This window comes from Oreochromis niloticus, linkage group LG22 (genome assembly GCF_001858045.2).
Source record: "Oreochromis niloticus isolate F11D_XX linkage group LG22, O_niloticus_UMD_NMBU, whole genome shotgun sequence".
Classification (NCBI taxonomy): domain Eukaryota; kingdom Metazoa; phylum Chordata; class Actinopteri; order Cichliformes; family Cichlidae; genus Oreochromis; species Oreochromis niloticus.
This window is the reverse complement of record NC_031985.2, coordinates 1,804,831-1,824,045: the sequence shown is the minus strand read 5'-3', so window position 1 is coordinate 1,824,045 and position 19,215 is coordinate 1,804,831. Positions and strand designations below refer to the sequence as shown.

The 19,215-nt window shown below is 49.4% G+C and overlaps 1 protein-coding gene across 2 annotated transcripts in view; it reads left to right on the top strand.

Annotated features, from left to right (window-relative positions):
• Window positions 1-19,215, top strand: part of LOC100704734 (glutamate receptor ionotropic, kainate 5) — a 218,909-nt gene that overhangs the window by 186,827 nt on the left and 12,867 nt on the right. For both annotated transcript variants that reach the window (XR_003215784.1, XM_019350475.2), the window contains exons 15-17: window positions 592-701; window positions 5,160-5,333; window positions 8,423-8,588. Coding sequence is in view for 1 of the 2 variants with exons in the window: in XM_019350475.2 (XP_019206020.1) it covers window positions 592-701; window positions 5,160-5,333; window positions 8,423-8,588 (450 nt within the window). In the remaining variant the exon portion in view is untranslated. The remainder of the gene's footprint in view (window positions 1-591; window positions 702-5,159; window positions 5,334-8,422; window positions 8,589-19,215) is intronic.

Sequence of the window (19,215 nt, the reverse complement as noted above, 5' to 3'; positions counted from 1 at the left end):
AACATCACATGATCATTTCAGCCCTCTGCCAGCCTCATGAGCTGTTTCTGAAATGAGCCAGAATGGACAAAAATCAGAGCCCGAATAGATTGCCTCCATTACGGCTCCAGTCATCTGCTTTAATTGAGCTCAATCTGGGAGTTCCTGCACTCCCCTCACTGCCAAATCCTTTTTCCAGCAGACGGGGGTGGTGGAGGCATCGCAGACAGCAGGCAGGCCATGTGATGAAGCGGGTCAACGGGAGGCGTCTCATCAGGGAGCGCTGGCTGACGCTCGTTAGCACTTGAAAAGCTCGTCAGTGTAATTTTGTGTTGTGTTGTTGGAATTGCAGGTTCAAAGTGAACGAGCGCTTTTCGTTCCAGGAGTGTCATTTTCCAAAATACACAACTGTCAGTGTGAGAGAGGCTCGTGTTTCAGAGTGTGCTGTGATTGGCAGACGGTCATTATCACAAATCGCCGACGCCATCCACGGCAGGAAGCTGTATCTGACCCTTTACAGAGTGGAGATGAAGCCCGAGAGCAGGCGGAGACCCAACGTTCCCGGTCAGGAATCCCGTGGTCATGTGATGTGTGTGTGTGTGTGTGTTTCAGGGTCGTAAGCCGGGCTACTTCTCCTTCCTGGACCCGTTCTCTCCGGCTGTCTGGCTCTTCATGCTTTTGGCTTACCTCGCCGTCAGCTGCGTCCTCTTCCTCGCAGCCAGGTAAGACACCTGTCCCCGCGTCAGCGTCCTAACTTTACCTCCAGCACGTGTCTGCGTTTCAGGAACAGTTTTGTAAGATGGTCCATAAATCGCTGACGTGCTCTGCAGGCCATCCCGGACTGTTTGTATCGAAACTTTATTTACAGTCACAGCTTCAGACATTCAGCTCGGTTTCAGCTGACAGAGACGAGCAAAGCATTCTGTCGTTTCTTAATCACACATGTCACTACCCGATCCGTACCGGAAACCCGATCGGTACCCCGCATGCGTGAAAGGTGTCTACTTCCGGTCGAAGCATTTCACGATAGTTACGGTCAGAGTATCTGTTAAGATGTTAAGAATAATAAGTGTCTCTTAAAATGTTTCCGATAATGAAACATTTAATATAATGTAGACAAAAACAAAAAAATAAAAAGATAGTGACGGATCGGGACTCCCCGATACCTACTGCGCATGTGCAAAGTCGGACCGTACAAATCGAGTCTACCCGATCCATACCGCGCATGTGCAGGGGTTTTCTTCTTCTTCTGTTCGTTTAATGGCAGTTTACTCCCCAGTGTTCGAGGATACCGCCACCTGCTGACCGAGCGAATGAACCCTATTGTAAACTGAATTAGCGTCATTACAAATCTGTGTTAAATTTGATTTAGTGATAGTCGAGTGTGTTTATGCTCATCCCGACGTTTTGTCACGTCCTGCGGCGTTCCTGAGGAACGCGAAAGGTGACCTTCTCCGTTCTGATGGTACGCGCTGGGTTATGGCTGAATTCCAGTGGAATGACGGTCCCGTGGTAATATACGTTCCAGCCATGTATTGCAGCCCTAAACCTAACCTTATCCCTAACCCTAACCCTAACCCTATTCCTAACCTTAACCAGCACAGAAATGACTGGAAATAGTGTTTTCCAAAGCGATTTTAAGAAAAAGAACGAACATGTGTAGATTGAGTGCAAACGGTTCTCATGTTTTGTCATTTTTCCGATGTCGTCATTTAGGAACGTGTTGGGTGCCCGAAAACGTAATATGTTGACGATTTGTCACATGGCGTAAAATATAACGCTTAGGGAGTGAGAACGTGTTGGCTCGTCTGTGTGGAGAGGATTGATTGGAATAGTGATGATGATGTCCGCTATCACTGTCAATTGTCAGTAAACACTTCATCTGGCTGATGAATCTTCACGTGACACATTACAAAGTCTGTATTATTAACTCTGTAATTTGGCACCATTCTTCTTATTTTACAGCGCTGTTGTACAATCGGGGAACGCTCGATAAGGAGAAAAACATGAATTTGTTTGTAAACGGATTATCCATAGTTTAAATGTCCCGGAAGTCGAAAAGGAGGCAGAGCTGTTGAGAAATGCTAGGAGCTAACTGGGCGCTAACCGTATCATTCAAATATATTAGCTGTGTCCCAAAACGTCGGCTGCATCCTCCGGAGGCCGCATTTGAAGGCCGATTACGTCACAGCCAGGCGACGAACGCTGTCCCAATTCGTCGACTCCTTCAAATGTGGCAGACAAATGCGTCCTTCATTTCCCCGAATTTGAAGGATGGGTCCGGTGTGTCCTTCGTGGCCCACCATATCCCAGAATTCATTGCGCGGCCCAGCCAAATTTCACCTGCCAACAATGGCGGCCGCTACTAAGTTTTAAAATTACTCTTATTAATCTTTCTGGGTCACAAAATAAACTTTTAACATATTTTCAGGCAAGAATGTAGCTGTGTAAACTTCAAATATCTGCTTGGTTTATCAAGGTATCGCATATTTGCAAAAGTGCGCCGACGTTTCCAGAGACGTCTGTTACCCACCCGCTCGATAACAAGCCGGGGGGTTCAATGGTCACACAGCCGGCGAGAGCAGCGGACTCCCGGCTTCATCGTTTTCAGACCCCCGCTTTTTCGCTACTCAGGTTAAACATGATATATAAGTCACTCGGATAACTTAAAAATGTAATTGTTTTCTTTTTTCGGTGTTTTATTTGTTCCGGAGTAAATCGGTTTGGCTGAGATCAAAGTTATTAGATTATTAGATTATTAATCCATCGGGTAGGTTCAATGATATCAATTATTATTTCACCGAGGGGGAGAAAGCGGTAAGGGCGGGGAGAAGTGGTAAGGGCGGGAACAGCTGGTGACGCAAATGTGAAGGCTAGACCGTCCCATTTCACAAGCCTCGCACTTCCGGCCTTCTCGGTCTTCGAAGGACCCGGCCCACGTAGACCGCGAAGGCCGGGTCCTCCGAAGGATGCAGCCGACGTTTTGGGACACAGCTACTGAATGTCGCAATGTTGGCAAAGACAGGAAGTGACGTAACATTCGCGCATGCGGGGTACCGATCGGGTTTCCGGTACGGATCGGGTAGCGACAACACACATGCAGGTCGTGTCCAAATTCATGGGCTGCATCCTCCTGAGGACCCGGCCTTCGCGGTCTACGTGGGCCGGGTCCTCAGAAGGTCGGGTAGGCCGGAAGTAAACGGCTGTGAAATTGGACGGTCTAGCCTTCTGGTTAGCGTCACGGCTGTCTCGGTGGAGTTTAATAAACTCAGCCGTCTGCTCCTTGCTATCTAAAATATAACAGGACAGTGGCATAAATTCTCGACCGTCTCACACTTCTGTTTAATCAGTTTTCTGTTTGACGTTTACTCAGCTGTGTGAAAACCACCCGGGGGATTAATAAAGTTTTATTTTATCTAATCTAATCTAATATCTTTAATCTCAGCCAAACCGATTTACTCACGAACAAATAAAACACTGAAAAAAGCCAAACAATATCATTTTTAGGTTGTCTAAGTGACTTATATATTACGTTTAACCTGAGTAGCGAAAGTCTGCGGTGATCTGAAAATGATGTGCCGGGAGTTGTGCCGTTCTCGGCGGCTTCAGTGACCCTCAAGCTCTCGGTTAGCTATCGAGCTGGTGGGTAACAGACGTCTCTGAAAACGTCGGAGCGCTTTTGCAAATATGCGATACCTTGATAAACCGAGCAGATATTTGAAGTTTACACAGCTACATTCTCGCCTGAAAATATGTTAAAAGTTTATTTTGTGACCCAGAAAGATTAATAAAAGTAATTTTAAAACTTAGTAGCGGCCGCCATTGCCGGAAACTGGAGTTTGGCTGGGCCGTGCTATGAATTCTGGGATATGGTGGGCCACGAAGGACACAACCGACCCATCCTTCAAATTCGGGGAAAAGGAGGACGCATTTGTCGGCTGCATTCGGAGGAGTCTACAAATTTGGACAGCCTTCGTCGCGTTGCTGTGACGTAATCGGTCTACAAATGCGGCCTCAGGAGGATGCAGCCCATGAATTTGGACACGACCAAAAATCGTTTTATTATGAAGTCCTGATTTGATGATGTCATCGGCTGCTTAGCGATGACATCATAATGAGCTGCGCTTCAGAGTAAAAACATGAACAGCTTTAATCTGTATTTAACTGTAATATGTGAGCAGAGAGTAGGAGGGGCACTTACAGAGAGGTAACCAGCCACTTTATTAGGCACGCCTGCTCATCTGCTCCGTAACACAAATAGGCAATCAGCCAATCACGTGGCAGCGCTCAGAGCGTTCATGCAGGTAGACACGGTGACCTCAGATCATCTCTGGTTTGTGATCTCAGTCCAGCAGAGCAGTTCCGGAGGAATGTGTGATGATGTCATGATGATGTCATGTCAACATGGACCAAAATCAGGGAAAAAGGGGTTCTAATCAGGACAGGTTAGGTGTACCTAATGAAGTGTCTGGTGTCATTGTTTCTGCCTGGGCTGATTTACAGTCTTCACCTCGTGCAGGTGAGAGGCGAGTCAAAGCCGCGTCACGCAGCAGGAAGCGTGGAAGTGACCGACCTGGCGTAACCGGAGGGCGTCCCATTTCTGTCGGAAGATCGACATAAAGTAAAAATATGATGTAACATTAATGGAACCAGGACGTGTGCCGCTGTGTGCTCGTCTGTGCATGTGGCGGCCTGACGGCTTTCACGAACACTTCCTGTGGATCGCCTTTAAACAAGGAGACGCGTGCGTTCAGTAAAAGGAACGCTGTGAGAGGAAGTTCGTAAGGGGACAAAATAACCTGCTGGTTTTCTCCTCATGTCACTTGAAATTTCATCTCGTGTTTGTCTCTGAGCCACGTTCCTCTCCCTCGCTCTGCCTCTGTAATTTCACCGTGCGCACAAATGCCAAAATGACTCCACGCGACAGTCGTGCGCTGCAGCTGAGCGTCTAAACACAGTGATCACGTCGTTTCCTTTCAGGTGTCGAGCATGATGTTCGTCTCTCTCGCCTTTTTCCTTTTATTTTTTCACCGCATCGCTTTGACAGAGCAGAGCCGTCCCGCTGTGTAGGTTTAAGAGCTCCATATGTGCAGGCGGCTGACCGTGAAATGTTAGCCGCGTGTCTGAGGTTAAAGCTACTCTGGGTTTTAATGTTTTGTCCCCCCCCCCCCTCTCCCCAGGCTCAGTCCCTATGAATGGTACAACCCTCACCCGTGTTTGCGGGAGCGGCGGGACATCCTGGAGAACCAGTACACGCTGGGGAACAGCCTGTGGTTCCCGGTGGGCGGCTTCATGCAGCAGGGCTCCGAGATCATGCCGCGGGCGCTGTCCACGCGCTGCGTCAGCGGAGTCTGGTTGGTACCAGCTTATGTTTCAGTCATACTTTCCACGTGTGCACGAACATCTTCAGACAGACGAACTTTATGTGAAATACAGACAGTCATGTCAAACATGAGGTCATTTACATTAAAAGGTCATTTATAAATAATGGAGGACAGCGTGGACAACTGTTCATGAGTGGAACATGGCGTCACACGGTGTCATGCTCAGAAATCACCATAGCACCCAGCGAGCCCATCAGGGCTCTGCGGGCCTCAGTTAGGATGTTAAAGGTCAAAGTTCATGAGAACGCAAACACACATACAGATGTTCCTGTGCACTGGGTTGTGCCTCCCAGTGTGCACTGTCCCAGTGTAACAGTGTTTGTGGTGTGTGTGCTCCCACTTGCTGTAATAACCAGTGTGTTTGTGCAGTTGTGACGCTCGTTGGCTCAGTGGCGCCCTCTCTCTGACAGAGCCTGAGGTGGTCACTCAGAGATATAGTGATAAGTCCACTGTGAGCTGCCTGAGTGTCATTCACAAGAGTGCTATCCCGTCTGCAGCCCGTTGCGGTCAGGTGTACCTGAGCCTGGTGACAGCAGCATGCAGCACAGTGTGTGAGGTGGTCCCCTGCACATGCTCGCTCGTCCGTGACAGGTCCTGCTCCTCTTCCTCGTCACTGTCCGTCTCCATGACGTTTTTTTGATGCTTTGCTGAATCAGGACATCCCCGTGCCTATGAGGAGTTTTGGAGTCTGTGGCACGTTTTGCCTCCTCTGGTCCAGCTGTGTTTCTAAAGAGCGGCCCGGGTGACCCTCTCTCTCTCTGTCTGACTCGCCCTCACCTTCTCTCTCTCTCTCTCTGACTCGCCCTCTCTCTCTCTCTGACTCACCCCCTCTCTCTCTCTCTGACTCACCCTCTCTCTCTCTCTCTGACTCACCCCCTCTCTCTCTCTCTGACTCGCCCTCTCTCTCTCTCTCTCTGACTCACCCCCTCTCTCTCTCTCTGACTCGCCCTCACCCTCTCTCTCTCTCTCTCTGACTCACCCTCTCTCTCTCTCTCTGACTCACCCCCTCTCTCTCTCTCTGACTCACCCTCTCTCTCTCTCTCTGACTCACCCCCTCTCTCTCTCTCTGACTCGCCCTCTCTCTCTCTCTCTCTGACTCACCCCCTCTCTCTCTCTCTCTGACTCGCCCTCACCCTCTCTCTCTCTCTCTCTCTCTGACTCACCCCCTCTCTCTCTCTCTCTGACTCGCCCTCACCCTCTCTCTCTCTCTCTCTGACTCACCCTCACTCCTTTTGCTGCTGTTTAATCGTTTCAGCTGTTCTGTTTATTCAAATTTTAAATATTAATTCACAAAAAATACAGAAAATATCATTTTTAAATGTGGTCACTTTTTTTTTGCTAACTTTGTAACTTAAAACGAACATTCCTGATTCCTTTGTAATTAAGTACTCTAAGCTCACATTAAATAAGAATAAGTAAGTGTTGGTGCAGGGTGGAGGTTTGGGTGGAGGTGGAGGATTCTTCGCTGTGGTTTAGCTTCAGGTTTGGTTCTTTTACTTTCTGTGCAGAGATATTCACATGGTCTCATTATCAGGACAATTAAATTAAATTGTTCCATCTTCTCGCTCAGTGAGATCATTTGTTACCATCTTTTAGCCGTAAGTGTAGCAGTCATATGTACAGGGAGGTGTAGGTGGTGCTGACGGAGGTGCAGCTTGTCAGAATAAAGCAGGTGAGCCAACCTGTAACCGTCTGGCTACAAAATCAAAATATAAAATATGTGTCGGTTACTTTTAATGCCGGAAACATTTTGTGTTGTGAGTCTTTTTCTATGTAGAACCGAGTATTTCTGTGCTGCTGCATCTGTACTTTGACCAAATCAAAGTATCTCAGTACTTCCCCACCCCTGACTCTCCCTCAGTCCCAGTAGCTGCAGTCAGACAGATGGTGGAGTGATACTGGAGGGACTGGAGAGGCCATCAGCATCTTTCCTCTGACAGCTCTCAGCCTCGTCTGGCACTTAGCCTCATAAAAACTCACGAGTGGCTCGCTGGCACTGTTCACGCTGCATATTCAGTCAAAGTGGAAGCAAAGAGGCCGTCAGAGGGAGGGAGGTTAGCTCAAACGCGATCACAGGTTTTTAGTTTCCCTCTCGCAGACTCTGAAATCTCAGATTTCTCAGGACACGGTGGCATTTCCTGCAGCTCCTGCTGTGCACCCATCACGGCGTTGTGCTGCAAACGCTGAAGCGCACACCGGCAGGCAGAGCCTCAGCCTCTTTGTGCTGCTGGCCTGTGGGGCTAAACGTGCAGCTCTGGTCTTACACACAGAGACTCGCTGATTGGACGCTCCTCTCTGCTTCACTAGCTGCTCTTTTTAAACCTTGTTGCTTCAGATTTAGTTTCATGCAGCTCCTTGCTCTTCGCTGGGCTGAACTCTTTTCCGTCTGACTCAGTTCATAAAGCTTCAGACCTTTATAAAGCCGTGTGCCTTTTACCCAGCATGCTCGGGAAGCTGCCTTGTTGATGTGTGGTGACCAACACAGAGTTGGTGGTGTAGCTCTGACGTTTCCCCTGAAACTCATCAGCTCATCTTTTAAAAAACATTTCTTTGTGTGTTTTAATTTTTTGTAAATGAAAACGAGATCGGTCGCAGTCGTGGATCTCGTCTCCACTGACACCACAGAGTGTGGCTTCCACTTCCCGCAGCTCTCTGTGCAAACACAGCACATTAGAAGTAATCACGGCCTCGAGCCAATCCCCAGAGCCCCGAGTCTGTTTTCCTGTATTTGCTGGACTGCTTTTCATTTAGTTTCTGCTCTGCTTCTTCCCTTCCTCTCTGCCTCCTCTTTAATTCTCTCCACCCTCCCTAATTCCCTTGCTCATCACTTCCGCCTCATTTCCTCTGCAGCAGAGGCGTCCTGCTCGTCTCTGCTGCAGCTCGAGTTCATGTTTAGGTTGATGATTTTTACCTAAAACTCCTGACGTTTCCTGCAGTGCCCTCCATCTGTCTCTCTGCTGCGTTTTCCTCTCTCAGCTTTTAATGAAGAGAGGCGAGGGGGAAGAGTGGGGCTTTGCTGCAAGGTAAAAACATAAAGGCCTTCGTCTCTCCTCCCTCAGGTGGGCTTTCACCCTCATCATCATCTCGTCCTACACGGCCAACCTGGCAGCATTTCTCACAGTCCAGAGGATGGAGGTGCCCATCGAGTCTCCGGATGATCTGGCGGACCAGACCAACATCCAGTACGGCACCATCCACGGAGGCTCCACCATGACCTTCTTCATGGTGAGATTATTTTTTAATCCATCCATCCCATAAGGTCACCTCAGGCACACAGAGTCGGTCTCAGGGATTCTACCTCCTGTTAATCTCACTGCATGACAGTGTGCTGCAGTGCAGCATCAGTGAACAGATGTGAATGGAGATAAATGACAAGAATCATTTTTTACACCTGCAGGAAAATCCATAATTGACATTAGTTTGTCCAAACAGCAATGGCAGCATGGATAATAAGTCTTCAGTGTTTCTCAGAGTCAGGCAGCTTTTAAAACCGCAGCTTTCTGCTGATGCAGGCTGATTGTTCAGTTAAGTCTGTAGGACAGCACGTGCTCCAAACCCCCACAGACGTTAGTAACACGCCCAACAGGAGGTTGCAGGGGTTAGAAGAAGCAGCTGGTTGTGGCTGAAGGTCAGTAAAATCAAAAATGGAGGATGCTGTAAAGCGGCCTGAGGTGCTGTGACGTCCTGAATACTCACAGAAAAGATCTTTCACTACCATCTAAACCTGCAAAAGCGTCTGAAAACGTAGCTGTTTATACCGATTGTGTCAACCTCTGCTTTAAAAACATGATGGAAATTTCAAACGCAGTGTCTGCCCTGTGAAATTTATGTTTCGTTCTCCAACTGTGAAGGGCCCATCGTGACAAAACATGAGCTCATTTTGAATTTGATGGCAGCAACACAAGTCAGCGTTGCCACAGAAACGGCAGGAGGAGCATTTAGCAGCTAATCAGGTTATTTGACAGCAGGTTTGTCACACGATCGGGTATGAAACGAGCGAGGGTTTAGAGTTTCACCAACCTGCAAAAAACTGCATTTACAAACTGAATGATGTGAACATCTCATCATCTACATGATGGCATCAGAACGCTCAGAGATCCTGGAGGAATCTCTGCACGCAGGTGCGAGGCCAACAACTGCGACCTTCAGCAGCGCTGCATTAAAGAATCAGTGCACAGACTCAGGAACACTCCAGGAAAACCAGCGTCTGCGAGCAGCTCGGCGTGCAGGTTACAGCTCCATCACCCAGAGAGAAGAAGCCACGTGTGGCCACGATGGAGTAACAGCACCATCTAGGATTAGCTTAAACACTGATGTTAATGGTGCACATCGAAACATGGACCTGTCCAACTTTTAGAGACGTGTTGATCCCATCACATTCAAAATGAGCTCAGATTTTTATTAAAATGCTTCATTTTTTTATTTTCTGTTTTGTTCTCAATAAAATATGAGTTCATGAGATCTGCACACTTTAAAGAGCATCCAAACGTGTACGCTGGGTGTACTTTGAAACTATTATATATAATAGTAGAGTAAATTATTCAAGATGAGCAAAATAATGGCTGAGTACATCCCCTATGTGAAGGCTCGGCCTTAATGTCAGCTGTTATTTGGATGTCAGTAAATCCATTTGCAGACAGACCAGCAGCAGTTTCCATTCACATGTATGTGAGAATTTTAGCTTTGCACAAGAAATCAGAATGAAAAAAAGATAAAATACTGGAAGTAACGACCCGTAAGTGTAGAGAGGAAAGTCCTCGGTTTAAACCTGGGAGGAGACATGAATCCATCCAGATGATTCATCTCTAAAATGATGTAAACAGTAATAACACGACCAGATTATTGGTCAGATAATTAAAAATGCCTCCAAAGTCCAGTTCAGCTGATCAGACGCTAATGGCTACAGCCACCTGTCAGTCACAGAGGCCACGCCCCTAACCATGCAAACTTTGAGCTTTGGTAATGTTGTTTTTCTGTAAGTGGCGATTTATTTCTACCGTATGCTCAGAAACATTGACGTAGGCATGGACCATTGACTGTAGAAAACATGGACGACGCGACTCCGCCTCCTACCATTGTGCAAAAATGAAGCCAAAATACCCCGCTTGTGGAGGCTGCCATCTTGCAAATTTGGAGCCAGAGGCTGTGTCCCCATTCAGGGTCTGCACGCTTGAAGTACGCGCACTACACGCACTACGCGTACTACGTACGGTGCGTACTACAAGTACGGGAAGTGCGGAAGTGAGAGGCTTGTGAAATGGGACGGTCTAGCCTTCGTCGCACTGTTCAGGTTGCCTAGCAACCATGATACTAACCGCGAGAAACGTTTCATACAGCTTTGTGTGACAGAAATGAAGGAGAAAAATCTTTTGTTGTTCATTCATTTTTGTCATGACATCACTTTGATTAGTTGAGACCACAGGACTGTAAAACATGATAGTTGGGCTTCATTTCTGTACTGAACAGTCATTTCAAGATTAGTTAGTAAATAATAATTAAGCTAATGTTGTTCATGAGACTAAAGTCATCTCACTGTGGTAATGTTAATATAATATGGACAATATATGTATTGTCAGATTTTATATATATACATATATATATATATATGAGCTTGAACTCTGGGTCTAAGATGCAAGTAGCAGTTATTTATATTTCCTATCACCTTAAATCTTCACTCAAAGACAAGTATCTCTGACAGTGTATATACAGATGTATTATATATAAGAGACAAACATTGTTCTTTCAATATGTTGGCATTACTAAATTTGGCTCAATGCTTACATATATGTGTAAAAGGAAAATGTACGAGCTGTGAAAACTGTTTCTGATAGAATGAAGATCAGACTGAAATATTAAATATTCCTTTATTGGGTGAGAAAATCAGAGCATGTCATAACTGCTTTAAGTCATACAGAATAGATATCAGAGCCTTAAACAGGCTGACTTCTGCTAAATGGGTCAAACTGGGCAGAAAGTCTACAAACACGTAACATCCTTATAGAATATGATGTAACACTATAGATCAACTTAGCTCAGAATATATAAAGCATATAAACAATTACAGCAATATGATGCAACAAACACAGCAGTGCTACTAATCCAAAATACTCAAAGCTTCATAGAACTGAAACAAACATTTATTTTTAGCTCCATTCTGCTGCTGATACATACTTTAGGTTTCTGAATATTAAACTTGTTGCTGCCTTTCATAGTGTGTAACTTGAAGGCCCTGAGTACTTTCTCCCACACTGACAACACTGGGATGATAACATTATTTGAACATTACCTAATAAGACTGATTCAGGACAGACAATTAGTTATTTTAAACTTTCCTAGCAGTCCTTCACAAACAGGGAACAGCCTGTCTATTCTCTCCATCTGTCAGCTGCTGCTGGCTCTTCCTCCTCCTCTTCCTCACACACTGCTGAGTTTGTCCTGGTGGATCATCAGGGGTGCAAAGCCTCACAGATGATGTGCAGCAGTGGGTCCCTCAGTCTGTCCTCACTCTGGACACTTGCAGTCGTCACACATGGAAATCAAATGTGTGATAAGCTGCAGGATTCAAACACAAGTGTAACTTATAAATACATGTTCATACTTTTATTCCACAATCAGAGAGAAAGAAACAGAGAGAGAGTGCAGGACAGACAGACAGGTGACAGTCTCAGGTGTACACACTGCTACAAAACAGCACAAGAGAAGGAGGATTTAGTGTTTGTGTTATTACGAGTGCTAAACAAGAAGAGTTCCCAGATGGTCCAGTGGACACATGTGTGACTCCTGTGATTAAAGCATCTTTCTTTCAGCTTAACGAGTGAACCGTCAGCTCGTTCAAACACACGTTAAAGTCCGTTTGGCTCGACACCACCGAACAGAGGCAGCAATATAACATAGCTAACATTAACAGTGCAGTGAATCCTGCTTGTGCCGTCATATTCAGGACTGCAAACCGAGCAGCATCACTGACTTTCAGCTTGTTGTGTTTTTGGATATATGACTGACTTTAATTATCCATAAAATCATCACATTCTCTGTAAGATTAAGGTCAACTATATATATATTTTAAAGTAAAGGCTTTAAAATACAGAAGACCCTTATGAAGAGAACATCGAGGGAACAGTTTACCCTGCCCGGGATAGGGTTACCGGGGCCTCGCCCTGGAGCCAGGCCCGGGGAGGGTGCCCGAAGGCGAGCGTCTGGTGGCCGGGCCTTAGTCCATGGGGCCCGGCCGGGCACAGCCCGAAGAGGAGACATGGGCCCATCCTCCCGCAGGCCCACCACCAGCAGGAGGCGCCATAGGGGTCGGGTGCATTGTGTGCCGGGCGGCGGCCAGGAGCGGAAGCTTGATCCCCGACTGCCAAGACTAGCAATAGGGACATGGAATGTCACCTCTCTGGTGGGGAAGGAGCCTGAGTTAGTGCGTGAGGTTGAGAAGTACTGGCTAGATATAGTCGGGCTCACCTCTACGCATGGCTCGGGCTCTGGAACCAGTCTCCTGGAGAGGGCCTGGACTCTGTCTCAGTCTGGAGTTGCCCCTGGTGAGAGGCGGCGGGCTGGGGTGGGTATTCTAATATCCCCTCGGCTTGCTGCCGGTACGTTGGGGTTTTTCCCGGTGGATGAGAGGGTTTGTTCCCTGCACCTCAGGGTCGGGGAACGGGTCCTGACTGTCATCTGTGCCTATGCGCCGAGTGGCAGTTCAGAGTACCCAGCCTTCTTAGAGTTCCTGGGGGGGGGTGCTGGAAGGTGCCCCACCTGGAGACTCTGTTGTCCTGCTGGGAGACTTCAATGCTCACGTGGGTAACAACAGCGAGACCTGGAGGGGCGTGATCGGGAGGAACGGCCTCCCTGATCTGAACCCGAGTGGTGTTTTGTTATTGGACTTCCGTGCAAATCACAGTTTGGCCATAACGAACACCTTGTTCGAACATAAGAGTGTCCATAAGTGCACGTGGCACCAGGATGCTCTAGGCCGCAGGTCGATGATCGATTTTGTAATCGTATCACCAGACCTGCGACCATATGTTCTGGACACTCGGGTAAAGAGAGGGGCTGAGCTGTCAACTGATCACCACCTGGTGGTGAGTTGGATCAGGTGGCGGGGGAGGACGCTGGACAGACCCGGTGCACCTAAACGTGTAGTGAGGGTGTGCTGGGAACGTCTAGCAGAGGCCCCAGTCCGCGAGATCTTCAACTCACACCTCCGGCAGAGCTTCAACAGCATTCCGAGGGAGACTGGGGACATTGAGTCCGAATGGACCATGTTCAGCGTCTCCATCGCCGAAGCTGCTGCATTGAGCTGCGGTCGCAAGGTGGTTGGTGCCTGCCATGGTGGTAATCCCCGAACCAAATGGTGGACACCAGAGGTGAAGGGAGCCACCAGGCTGAAGAAGGAGTCCTATCAGGCTTGGTTAGCCTGTGGGACTCCGGAGGCAGCCGACAGGTATCGACAGGCCAAGCGGAATGCGGCTCGGGCAGTGGCTGAAGCAAAAACTCGGGTGTGGGAGGAGTTCGGAGAGGCCATGGAAAAAGACTTTCGGACTGCCTCGAAGAGATTCTGGCAAACCGTCAGGCGTCTCAGGAGGGGAAAGCGGTGCTCTACCTGCACTGTGTATAGTGCTGGCGGAGCGCTGCTGACGTCGACTGAGAAAATTGTCAGGCGGTGGAAGGAATACTTCGAGGACCTCCTTAATCCCACTGACACGTCTTCCGAGGAGGAAGCAGAGTCTGGGGATGAGGGGAATGACCCGCCAATTTCCGGGGGCGAGGTCACTGAGGCAGTTAAACAACTGCTTGGTGGCAGAGCCCCTGGTGTTGATGAGGTCCGCCCCGACTTCCTGAAGGCTCTGGACGTTGTGGGGCTGTCTTGGTTGACACGCCTCTGCAATGTCGCGTGGAGATCAGGGGCAGTACCCCTGGACTGGCAGACCGGGGTGGTGGTCCCCATCTTTAAGAAGGGAGACCGGAGGGTGTGTTCCAACTACAGGGGGATCACACTCCTCAGCCTCCCTGGGAAAGTCTATGCCAGGGTGCTGGAAAGGAGAGTTCGTCCGCTAGTCGAACCTCGGATACAGGAGGAACAATGCGGTTTTCGTCCTGGTCGCGGAACACTGGACCAGCTCTTTATCCTCTCAAGGATACTTGAGGGTGCATGGGAGTTTGCCCAACCAGTCTACATGTGTTTTGTGGACTTGGAGAAGGCATTCGACCGTGTCCCTCGGGGTGTCCTGTGGGAGGTGTTGCGAGAGTATGGGGTGTCTGGCCCATTGCTACGGGCCATTCGATCCCTATACAACCGTTGCAAGAGCTTGGTTCGCATTGCCGGCAATAAGTCGGACTCGTTTCTGGTGGGTGATGGGCTCCGCCAGGGCTGCCCTTTGTCACCGGTTCTGTTCATAATTTTTATGGACAGGATTTCTAGGCGCAGCCAAGTGGCGGAGGGCTTTCGCTTCGGTGGCCTCAGAATCTCATCTCTGCTTTTTGCGGATGATGTGGTTCTGTTGGCTTCATCGGGTGAAGGCCTCCAGCTCGCACTGGAACGGTTCGCAGCCGAGTGTGAAGCAGCGGGAATGAGGATCAGCACCTCCAAATCTGAGGCCATGGTTCTCAGCCGGAAAAGGGTGGAGCGCCCACTCCGGGTCAAGGATGAGTTCCTGCCCCAAGTGGAGGAGTTCAAGTATCTCGGGGTCTTGTTCGCGAGTGATGGGAGAAGGGAGCCGGAGATCAACAGACGGATTGGTGCTGCGGCTGCAGTGATGCGGACGCTGCACCGGTCCGTCGTGGTGAAGAGGGAGCTAAGTGTAAAAGCGAAGCTCTCAATTTACCGGTCGATCTACGTCCCTACCCTCACCTATGGCCACGAGCTGTGGGTAGTGACCGAAAGAACGAGATCGCGGATACAAGCGGCAGAAATGAGCTTCCTCCGAAGGGTGGCTGGCCTCTCCCTTAGAGATAGGGTGAGAAGTTCAGCCATCCGGGAGGGGCTCAGAGTAGAGCCACTGCTCCTCCACATCGAAAGGAGCCAGTTGAGGTGGTTCGGGCATCTGACAAGGATGCCTCCTGGGTGCCGGTCATGCCCGGAACACCTCACCTCCTGGGTGAGGTGTTCCGGGCATGTCCCACCGGGAGGAGGCCCCGGGGCAGACCCAGGACACGCTGGAGAGATTACATCTCTCGGCTGGCCTGGGAGCGCCTTGGTGTTCCCCCGGATAAGCTGGAGGAGGTGGCTGGGGAGAGGGAGGTCTGGGCTTCCCTGCTTAGGCTACTGCCCCCGCGACCCGGCCTCGGATAAAGCGGATGAAGATGGATGGATGGATGGATGGCTTTAAAACCAAGCTGACGCTTGGTTTTAAAGAAACCAAGCATCAAAGAAAAGATTTTTAGAATATCAACAAATTAAATCCATAGTAAAAAAGAGATTTAACCTCAGTCAAGCTGAATTACAAACACCACCAAGTGCGGTACACTTTCTTACTCTTAAATCCCCCAAATTATTATCTAAAATATACAGAACACTTTCTAAAATAGATGAATCAATATCACTTCCTATTGCAAAGTGGGAAGCAGATTTATCAGTAAGCTTAGACCAAAACTTCTGGTCTCAGGTATGCTTAAAAACCTTTAAATTGATTAAAAATCCCAGTCTGCAATTAATACAATACAAAATACTACATAGAGTGCACTATACAGGTCATCGGATGTTCAAGATGGGCTTTACATCTTCCAACAACTGCTCACACTGTCAAGGCAATACACCAGACAATTACATCCACGCCCTTTGGTTCTGTCCACCAGTGCAGAAGTTTTGGCGTGAGATATGTGAAGACTTATCAAAGTGTCTGAAATGTAACATTCCAGCCTCCCCTTTAGTGTGCTTGCTGAGCAACTTGGATGAGGTCACTGCAGAAATAAACACAGCCCACATTGTTTTTACAGCCCTATGCATTGCCAAGAAAACGGTCCTCCTTAACTGGAAAAATAAAAATAATCTTAATTCTAATCAATATAAAAACCATCTAATAGATCACATTAGTCTTGATACAGCCTCTGCCACCACATTTGATCAATCCCTTTGGGCTCCTTTGATCGGCTTCATCACCTAGTGGGGGTGGGGGGTCATGGTTTGGTCCTGCCTTCGCTATTGTGGTTGATGTGGAGGTTGGGATGGGCTTAGGGCGCCAGGAGAACCCCTAGAGACGTTATCCCTGGAGGGCTCAACCCGGGGGGTTGTGGTCATAACCTGGTTAGTGGCTCTGGTCGCTCTTAGAGGGTGTTCTCCTCGTGGCTGCGTGCAGCAGGGCTGGGGGATGGTCTGTACTGGCGGACGTAGGTTACTGGCCTGGTGGCCTGGCTGCCCCTGAGTGGATCCGGGGCAGGCGGGGGGCTTGAGGTTCGGGGGTGCTTCGTCTCCGTGATGGGGCTCTGGCTGGGCCTTGGAGGCTTCGGTCCTCGTCGGTGTGTCGCCGAGGTTGTGGGCGGGTGGGTGCACGGGGGCTCAGCCCTGGCGCAGGGGGCCTCTGGTGCATCGGCCTAACTGGGGGGCTCTTCAACTGGCAGAGAGGTTGTTCCATCCTTGCAGAAGTCCACTCTGCAGGTGGGGGAGAGACACAGGAGAGGTGGAGAATAAACCTAACCTGGGTGTCTGTTGTCTTGTGTAGTCTGGAGATGATTGAATGTTGGGGTGGGTATAGTTTCCTCTGCGGTGGGGTGGGGTGGGCTTCCCCAGGTCCTGTGGGGCTTAGCGGTGCTGCTGCCATAGGCCCCGGTCTGGATGGGCCTGGGCCCCCTTGCCTTGGTGGGTGCTAGGGGACGGGGGTGCCTACTGGGGTCAGCGGGGGAGCTGGCCCTAAAGAGGGGCATCTTGCCCCTCCCTTCTTTTCCTCCCCATCCCCGGCTGCCTTCCTCTTCCCGCTCCACCACACCCACCCACACAGGTAGGGCCTTGGGGTGCCGGTGTGTCACCAGGGTGCAGGGGAGGCATTCCCCCCCTCTGTCCCCTTCTGGCCACCTGTGCCTCAATTTTATTTCACAACTTAGACATCCACATTATTCACACTCTCATAACACACACACACATATATATATATATATATAGGGCCTTGAGGGTGACCACGTTAACGGCGTCCAGAGGACGGTCTGTGTATTCAACCCTACCTCTGGCGCCGGTGCCCACCTCTCAATTTTAAATCCATGTAGACACTGAGGGTTCTCGGGAGGGGCCGTGCTAACACCTGCTGCTCTCTGGCAGCAGCACCATGCCCTCCCTTGTTTTAAATGCACTTTAGAACAACACGCAGCAACACTAGACATGAGCGGGAGGAGGGAGGTATGGGGTCTTCACACACCCCCGTTCTCTACTAGCCATCGGGGCGGGGGGCTGGGAGGAGGTGTTGGCTGTCCGATTGGCCTCCCTGCTGCTGCGGAGCCTGGGGCGGTCTGCTTGCCTCCACCCCGGGGGAAAGGGTCACATCTCTTGGGTCTGGGTGCCGTTTCCCCCTCTGGGAGCGAGGGTACCTGGACCCGGGGCATAGAGTATGTTTGGGGAGTATGATTGTGTGTACATGTCTATGTATGTCTGTCCCTATGTTGGGTGAGTGTTGAGTGTTTGTATATGTGTGCATGAGGGTGGGAAAGCATGTTTGTGTCTGTGTGTGCCTGTTTGTCTGTGTCTATATGTCAGGTCGGGTCTTAGACTCCACCTCCCTGGGTACTCCCAGGCCCTCCAAGTGTGGAGGCCTATCTCCCCTCACCACACTCCCTGCTGGTAACTGATGCCCTCAGGGGTTGGTGCATTGGTGGTTCTTGGTGTCCGGGGCTGGGCGCTCAGGTATGCACCAGCTCACTCCCGGTGGCTACTTGGCGGGGCCTGGTGCCTGTCGCTCGGTCAGGCCTCTTCCGGGGCAAAGGGGGCCCTCGGGCCTCCGGCCTCGGGGCCTGCAACTCGGTTCACTCTGGCACAGCTGGCTGCCGGCAGAGCCGGCGGGCACGCCAGTGCAGCCCCCTCTGGCTTCTGCTCCGTGGCTACTGGGTGACCCCCTCGTCTGGGGATCTCCTCAGCCCTTCCCAGGAAGGTGGCACGGATGCCCCTCCGGTGGTCCTCCTTGGGCTCTCGCACTCTGGGGCCTCTGGATGTCTGGGGCCTGGATCTCCTCCATACCTGCATCATGCCCTGGGGGACGGGGCTATGGCCCTCCACACCCTCTAGCAGACCGTTACATGGGGAAACCTTTTGTATACAAGCGCGTTGATCCACACAGGTGTGCACATGGGTGTTCACTGTTCGTAGACATAAACTACACCTTTCTTAGCTGCTACTTCAAAGCACATTGTGCGCTGTCTGTCCTGCATGCTGCACAACAACTTTCAATATTTAGTATTTACTGATGTTCACACTTAGCTAGATTAACGTGATGGTGTTGTGTTTAGTATGTTGCTTTGTTTTTGTTTTTTTTTGTTTTTTTTGCTTGTCTTCTCTTCTTTTTCTCTCAACAGGTGATCCAGGAGATTTTTTTTTTCTTTCTCTTTGTCTTTGTAAGTGCCCTTTCTCACTGTCCCTTTTCCCTTCTGTTTTTCTTTTCCTTCCTCTCTTTCTTTCTCCCTTTCCTATCCCCCAGTCATATCTGTCCCATCTGTAACAACTGAAAATAAAATAAATAATAACAACAAAGTTTGATCAAATGGACCAATACGGCAATGCCATGATGATCCATTTGGCAAAATAAATCCATTTGGTATCCTTGTTGGTCTTCAGACAACAATTCTGACGGCTAAAGAACCAAATGGGACAGACAAAAAAAAAAAAAAAAAAAAGAACAAGCTGACGCTGAAAGTACAAACATCACTAACGTCACACAAC